Source organism: Merops nubicus, unplaced genomic scaffold (assembly GCF_000691845.1).
Source record: "Merops nubicus isolate BGI_N331 unplaced genomic scaffold, ASM69184v1 scaffold10076, whole genome shotgun sequence".
Classification (NCBI taxonomy): Eukaryota; Metazoa; Chordata; class Aves; order Coraciiformes; family Meropidae; genus Merops; species Merops nubicus.
The window spans coordinates 5,631-13,124 of NW_008615618.1; the positions used below are offsets into that span (position 1 = coordinate 5,631).

The following is a 7,494-nucleotide window of genomic DNA, read 5'->3' on the forward strand; positions in this document are numbered from 1 at the left end:
CAGCAGGAACTTTTGTAAATTCTCCCTTGGCTGATGCAGGCCAGCATAATTGTACTGGAATCTGGGAGAGATGATCATTGATCCTGGCTGTGTGCTTGGGTTATGTGTGCCAAAGGGTTTTGCTGAATTTATTTAGCATCCTGATTAAGATTTCCTTTTTTTAACCTCCCTGCAACTTGTTCTTCTCCTGACATTTTTGATGATGTTAAGAAAGAGAATCTGCTTGCCCAGATACTATTTATTGTGTAGTTGCTGCAACTATACTCTTTGGCATTTTGCCAAAGAGCTGGAAACTACAGAGGTCTGAGTGAACACTGTGGGTTCCCACAGTGTGAGGGTAGTTCTCCACCAAGGTGAGAATCTGTCTGACAGGCTAAATAAGGACACGTTTGTGCTTTGAGTTAGGTGACAAATGCTGGGAGTGGAACCCTCTGAAATCAAAAGGTGTTTCCTATAAATGCAGTGGCCTGTGATAACGTGGACCACGTTATCACAGGCCACTGCTAAGTGTAGGGGAGCAGTTTAAATTAAGCTGGATCTAGGAAGCCAGGGTGTTTTTATGCTAGCTGAAAAGTAGTTTGGCTTCCTTGTGACCAGAGGACAGGAAAAGATTTGCAGTTAAAAAAAAATTGTCAGCGACTGAGGTCCCTCTTTTTGGTGTTTTAATCACTGTGCAACCAGGCTTAAATGTTCTAGGAGCAAGTTCCATTAGCATGTTTCCAGCCATGGTAGGTCCTGAAATAGCAGACATCAGACCTATGACTGGTTCTTCAACCTAGCAGTGCTATTTTGGCAGCAGGCCCAGGGTTAAACATAACAAGAGTCACTTTCAGTCCTTGCTGTCCTGAAGGTCAGTGGCCCAAATGGTTGGATGTTTGTCTTAGCTGTCTCTGGACAAGGTCTGCATTTTGTAATGATAAGGTGAAATTCAGAGATCCTCATGTTGGCAATCTCTCGCTAACTCTAATTAGGAAGCGTGTTTTTCCTGAATAAGGATGTCAGGATTTGGCCATTAGCAATGTTTCATTGTTCTGTTTTGAGTGGGGTGTTCTTTTGTTGTTGCTATAAAGGCTCACTGCTCCCTTTTACCACCAGTCCATGGTTTTCACAGGACAGTGCAGCTCAATTCTTGGCATTAAGAATCACCCACTGCCAGGTGAGATTTTGAGGTTTGTTCATCTGCTCAGGTCACATGGAAGAAGCAGTCTCTCTTTTAGCAACAGGCCTGTCTGGCTCTGGCTTGCCAAATGCCTTCTGTGATGAGTTTCCTCCCTTTAAAGCTCCCTCAAAAAGCTATCAGAGAGGTCAGCCACAAATTGGTCCCATTTTTTCTGCCAGACCTCTTTGGCCTTGGCTTTCTTATCTGGTAGCATGGCGCTGTATCTGTGAGGAGGAGAAAAGTCAGTATCAGACAGGAGACGAGGGGGCAGCTATTTCAAGATTAGTGACCAAAACGAAAAGGCAGGAAGGAGCAACAGATTAACCCTTGCAGGACATGCCTACACTGCACAGAGTAACACAGTGTAAAGAGCCTTGAGCTCCTTCCAGCTGGGTTCACACTGGGACAAGAAGCACCCTGGCCATGTCGACAGCTACCGAGTCCTGCACCACGAGGACGAACAGCTCAGTCTGAATAAGCTGCAGACTCGCTGGGTGGCACCCAGTGACTAGTGTAGAAGAGACAGCGCTGCTGTTGCTTTCAAATGTGCCTTGGGCTTGGTCCAAATTGGTAAGAAACAGGAATATTTGTTGTTTCCCTGGCCATATGGGGACTTGTGATTGACATGAGGATTGGCATGAGATTTGGCAAATGGACAAAGTCTAGGAATTTGCAGAAAGACCCTGGGCACCATAGCCAAGCTATTTTGGAACATTCAGACCTGTCCAGATAAATAGAAAAAGCAGTTAAACACACCCAAGCTACATGCTGGTAGATTGTTTTCCTGTGTTTCCCCAGTGGACCATGGCAAACACTGCAGCAAGTCAAATTTTGACAGAAATAGCCAAATTATACAAAGCCATGAGATTTTTTTCCCCATACCCAGAACCAAGTACCGGAGGTGAGTTTGCAAAGGATGGAAAAGGAGGAATAAACTGAGATGCTGAGTTAGAGAAAGTCACTCAAGGGCACAGGCAGGGGAGCCTCTGGGGTCCCTGTGTCCTGCCCTTGGAGGAGATGCATGCACTGTGGAGGCTTTGGGTTCATGTGGCAGAGGAGACTCTAGGGCCAAAACCTGAACACAGTGGGTTTCCAGGTAGCAAGCTGGAAGTCCCTTTAGCATTACTATGGCTAGATGAGCGAAGTGAGGAACTTACTTTATGGAGTTGAGTGCAAGTTGTTTTAAGGTCCTCAGGTCAGCATTCATTCCTCCAACGGCCATGAACACCTCGTAGAAGTCGTAGGACACTCCCTTTGCCCCAAAGATGGAGGGATCGTCAGGGCTGATCACAACGGGGTGTCCTTCAGCCATAAGGCCAGCAGCAGGGTGGTTCCGCAAGTCACCTACCAACAGCAGGACCTCAGCAGGGAGGGGTTATAACATCACGTTATTGCTGTAGCCACGTTTGCATTACAGCACCCGTGGCACTGCATGCCCTGTGCCAACAGGTAGCCATCAGGGAGGAAGAATCTCCAGAGGACTGTTCAGAGCATGTTAGGGGTTCTGCTTGGAGCTGCGGCAGGAGCAGCCTCCTTGCCTCCGCTGACTATGCAAGCAGATTGTTTTCTTAAATTAATCCCCAGAATCAAGGCCAGTGGGGTGAATAACTTCTGCTTATTTATAACAATTTGACTGCGAGAGTTTTGGGAAGAGTCTTTTGGTTATGTATTTGCCATGATGCTTAAAGGCCCAGGGCATCTGGAGCTGGTATTGGGATTCTCTCCCTCAAGGCTCACACTGCTACATCTCTACCCCAGAGCATCCTTTCTGCTGCACCCAGGGGACAATAGGCACCATGCTAATGTGTTGTAAAAGAGTTCCCCCTGGTTATGAACACAACAAAACCAAAAGACTTCCAGTTACAATCCCGGTTTCTCAGCCTCTGGCTCTCCTGGCTTTGAAGTGTTTTCCATTATGTCTCTTTAGACACCTCCCTGGCTCTGGGCCTCATCTCCACTAGAGAAGACTGCCTTCCCAAGTTCCTCTGGACAGGAATTTAAATGATTTTGAGCTGACTGGCATTACAAGCCTTATATATACACAGCATGTGTCTATGTAGCTGCCTGCAGCGTAACATGGCACAAAGGAAACTGAGCCAGCCTGGGTGCAACAAAACATCTGTCTGCTCCCTGCTGCTCCTGGCTGCTATGGTAAATCCCATTCCAGTGTCCCAGCCCTGAGGCCAAGGCTTTTACTAGCATACCTGGTTGGAGATGGGACAGACTTCTACAGGGATATCCTTCTTCAGAGACAAATTTTTGGCTACTGGATGTTTTATAAGGGCGAGTCCATGGCCAATCCGGCTGGTATTCAGTAGCAGTGCATCCAGGACATTATTGTCTACAGAGGTGCCCTGCCAGTCTGAGCAGAGACAGGTAAGAATCACTGTGGTGCTGTGAGGAAATATATCTTCTCAAGCTGCTAGATAATTTTGTTAATAAATGTCCAGGTCACAAGCTGATAGGTTTGCTCATGGGCTGGGTTCCCGCTTTGCATTTTCAGTGCAACAGGGATCCAAATCTACCCAGGACATTGCCCAGCACAGAGATACCCACACATCTCACGTGGCTTTAGATGCCCACACATTGCTCTTACAGCCAAGCTAACCATGCTGGTCTCCATTCATAGTCAACGGAGAGAATGAATAATTTCTGGGGAACAGCCTGCACATTAGGATGAGCTGTACTGCACCTTAGAAGTGCTTGTTGCTGTCCCTGGCTATAAGGGGAGCCTAGGATAACTAGTTCAGATGTTAGGCATCTTCTCTGTAGATGTCAACATGCAATAAGCATGATACACAAATTAGACACAACTGTCACAAATGGTTAAGATAAATCCCATGCATATGGACTGAATAATGTCTTGCCAATAGTTATACATTGCCCCCGGAATGGGGGGTAACTTTGATGAATGTATTGAATTAAGACTTGAGAGTAGCTCAAACATTCCTTCACCTTAAAATGTAAAATACTGGTTGAGGAATTCTGCTGTTGCTGTGGATGGGAGGTGAGTGTTGCTCTGAGGAGGAGAAGGCTGCCAGCAATAATTCTCGCAGCCTGACTCCGTGTCACACACAGGGCAAAGACATGGAGCAGCATGATGCCTATAGTCAAGAGCAGGTAGGGGATGTGCCATGTAGGAGTGCTATGGCAACAAGCTGATAGAGAGAGAAGCGTGGAGAAAACCAGTTATATACATGTGTGTCCACACACACATCACCTCCACACAGCCAGGCTTGCAGCTTCTGTGTTTTGCAAGACTTCACCTCTTCCCTCTGCAAGCAGTAACAGGCCCTGAGTCCTCATGCTTACCAGTCTCCCCAGCATGGAAAAAGTATGGCAAGTTGGCCCCCAGGGAATACGGGATAGTCAGGGCATCCTTCAGGTCCCATAGAGAATGACCTTCATCCTCATCACCAACCTGGGGGAAACAGGAAAGGTATTTTTGAACATGCACTGGAGGTGGTGGGACTTAACAGCTATGGATCACTGAGGTACCAACTGTACCAAAACTACAGTGCTGTGGATGGGGAGCTGATTCTTTCAGGGGATTTTGTCAATTACCCTCCACAAAATCCTTAGCTGGAGGATTTACAATTCATTTACACTGATTTCAGTACAGCAGCAGAGGATCTGGCTGTGGTATAAAGCATATGCCATATTATACATGTAGTTATGTCACACCTCTAGGGGTTAACATGAAGGCACAGAAGAAATATGGTTACCAGGTCGAATCCTGCCAGGGTGTCTGGGAATTTGGCTCTGAGTGCCATGGCAGTGACGATGGCTTCTTTAATCTGGGAAACATTCAGCATCCTAAAAAGCAAGAGAAAGAAAGCAGTGCAGAGGCTCACTCCCACGGGCCTGCCTTCTTTGGGTTTGAGTTGTGAAATGGGGCCCCCAGGGGTATTTCCAAAATGCAAGTTGCTTCTGAATCTGACAACCAGCTTCAGGTCTCCAGAGTAACAGCAGTAGAAAATTGATATTATGAAAGGAAACCCCTGAATGACCAGGAAATGCCTGGCTAGACCCTGCTGTCACTTGAGTTGAGGCATGCTTGTCTGACTCACTGGCTTTTCCATCTACCAAGCAGGGAACAAAACAGCATGGAGAGAAAATGTTTAAATTTTTTCTTTTTTTCCCTCTCGACTGTTTTGCTGGGAGGTGGGACAGTAGTTGCATTTCATGAGAGTTTTAAATTTAGATTTCTTCCAGCTCTATCGGACTTAAACATCATAGTGCATTTTGCAGACAGACTCTGTCCATACCAAAGGTGGCCAGAGGCACGCCAGTTCTGAACTGGGAACGGCATCGTGCGGAGCCAGAGTGAGTAAGTGCTGCTGAGAGTTCTGTTAAATTTGCTCAGGATCACCTCGTATGACTTCACGGCATCTGGCTGACTTGGAGAACAGCCTTGTGCCCGCCCGCGAGCAGCAGCACGAACATACCGTACAAAGGCTGCCCAGGGAGCCGTGTTTGCAGGGTCCCACCAGGACCTTTGCAGTACTGAGTGAATCCAGGCTCAGGAAGGCAGCAGGCACACAAGCAGCCCTCCTCTTGCTTAGTCCTGCGCCCAGGGCTCACAGATGCTTGCCTGTGCAGCACGTGCCATGAGCTGATCCTGGTCACTTTGCACGTACGCAGACTTATATAGATATTTTCTCATCCTCAGCCTTTTACAGAGTGCCAGGGAATGCTTCGGGAGTCAGCGCTCTGGGGCACTGCTAACCAACTGTGGCACTTCGGCCCAGCCCTCAGCATCGCTCCTCCTGGCCAGGACCCCTCTCTCCCTGCCTCCACTGTAGCACAGCCAGCCAGGCACAGCTGCTCTTAGCCCCACTCAGCCGCCACCTGTGTGCTGAAAATATAATCTTGGCTCCCAGAAAGTCCGGGTGCTCCTTCACAAACTGCCTGGTCACTTCCCGATAGGCTGCCACGGACCATGACTTATTGTGCTGGGTGCCATCCAGTTCATACACCTGCAGGATGAAAAGCAAGCAGAAGTTAGATGTTTTGAAGGGTGAGTGAAATGAACTGAAGAAAATCCTGGGAGAAGCAATGTGCTGCAGTCCTGGCAACAGGGCAGAAAAATCCAGTTAAATCTGTGTAGAACGTTTTCTTCTTGAAGCCTCTAGCAGCTGGCAGGAACCAAGGAGTGGTTTTCCTCCCTCCTGTGTGATACAAGAAACAAGTTTCTCCACGTTCAGACATGGCAAGCAAGTGCCCTTGAGTACCCAGAGGAGACCATGACCTCTTACTCATGTCTGTATCAAATGCTGGAGCGTTTTGTCCAGCCGTCTGGCGGCTCTGTGCCTTGCAGTGGCAGTCTGTCAGCCAAAGCAGCCCCAAGGCACACGAGGGCTGAGCTCCATAAGCTACCAGCTGGGCTGGGCTTCTGTTCCCCTCTGCCAGAGGTTTGCTCTGTGACCTTGAGTCAGTTTAGCCTTGCCACACTTGCCCAGTTCTCTGGCTGCAAACTGGGAAAAATATCTTTTGGGCATGCTCTGTCTCATCAATTTACTTTGTGAGTTCCTCACTGCCAGGGCTATCTACAGACAAGGCTTTTGCCCCGATTTCAGCAGGGGTGTAGACCCTGCATGCCCCAATTGATACTAACCCACAAAGGCCCTGCCTGGAATAGCTCACCAACAGCGGCTGAAATCATTCTGTTTGTTCTTATCCTGCTCAACTGTCTTTTCTCCTTCACCCTTCTCCTCCACCCTTCAGCTGGTCCACTCTACCTTCTTGCTTCCCCTGCAGTGCTGCCCCTCGCTAAGCCCCTGTGCCCCATCACGCCGTGGCATCCCCCTTGCTGGCACCAGCAGCCATGGGGGCTTTTCCCCTGCTGCAGCCCATGGGAATGTGAGACTTTACACAGCTGGATTTGCAGACCCAGCTGGGTGTGGGGGACTCTTCCGCAGTGTTTGCCGTTTCCCACTAAATCCTTGCTTTCATTTACATTACTTCAGGGGCTGCTTGTGGCGGGTTTTGGTGCAAAGCAAGCTGCTGCAGAGCATCGGCAATGTTGTGCAAGCCTTACAGAGGATCTCCGGGTCACACCAGCTTCTCACTATTCCCATCACACCCTGCCCACCTCGGCTTTCATGGCAAAGCATTTCCCTTCCCTCCGGTCGTGGCTGCAGCCTGGCTGGCAGTTCCCTGTCCGCACTGCCCCCCGGGGCCGGCAGCCCAGCGCGCTCACAGCGCTGCCCAGCTGCAAGCAGCCTGCCCGGGCCCCGCGGCATGCCGAGCCACCAGAGTAAGCAAGCCCAGGGCTCTGGAGGCTCCCACGCCTGGAGCCAGCATCAGGGGCTGGACGGGGAGCAAAGCCTCCC

At 49.2% G+C, this 7,494-nt stretch overlaps 1 protein-coding gene across 1 annotated transcript in view; it reads right to left on the reverse strand.

Moving 5' to 3' along the window:
• Positions 1–1,168: 1,168 nt before the first annotated feature.
• CECR1 (cat eye syndrome chromosome region, candidate 1) overlaps positions 1,169–7,494 on the reverse strand; it is an 18,942-nt gene continuing 12,616 nt past the window's right edge. The window contains exons 4-9 of the mRNA XM_008942577.1: positions 6,011–6,138; positions 4,885–4,975; positions 4,472–4,580; positions 3,364–3,521; positions 2,317–2,519; positions 1,169–1,383 (exon numbers count right to left, since the gene is read on the reverse strand). Coding sequence (XP_008940825.1) covers positions 1,275–1,383; positions 2,317–2,519; positions 3,364–3,521; positions 4,472–4,580; positions 4,885–4,975; positions 6,011–6,138 — 798 coding nt within the window. The 3' untranslated portion in view covers positions 1,169–1,274. The remainder of the gene's footprint in view (positions 1,384–2,316; positions 2,520–3,363; positions 3,522–4,471; positions 4,581–4,884; positions 4,976–6,010; positions 6,139–7,494) is intronic.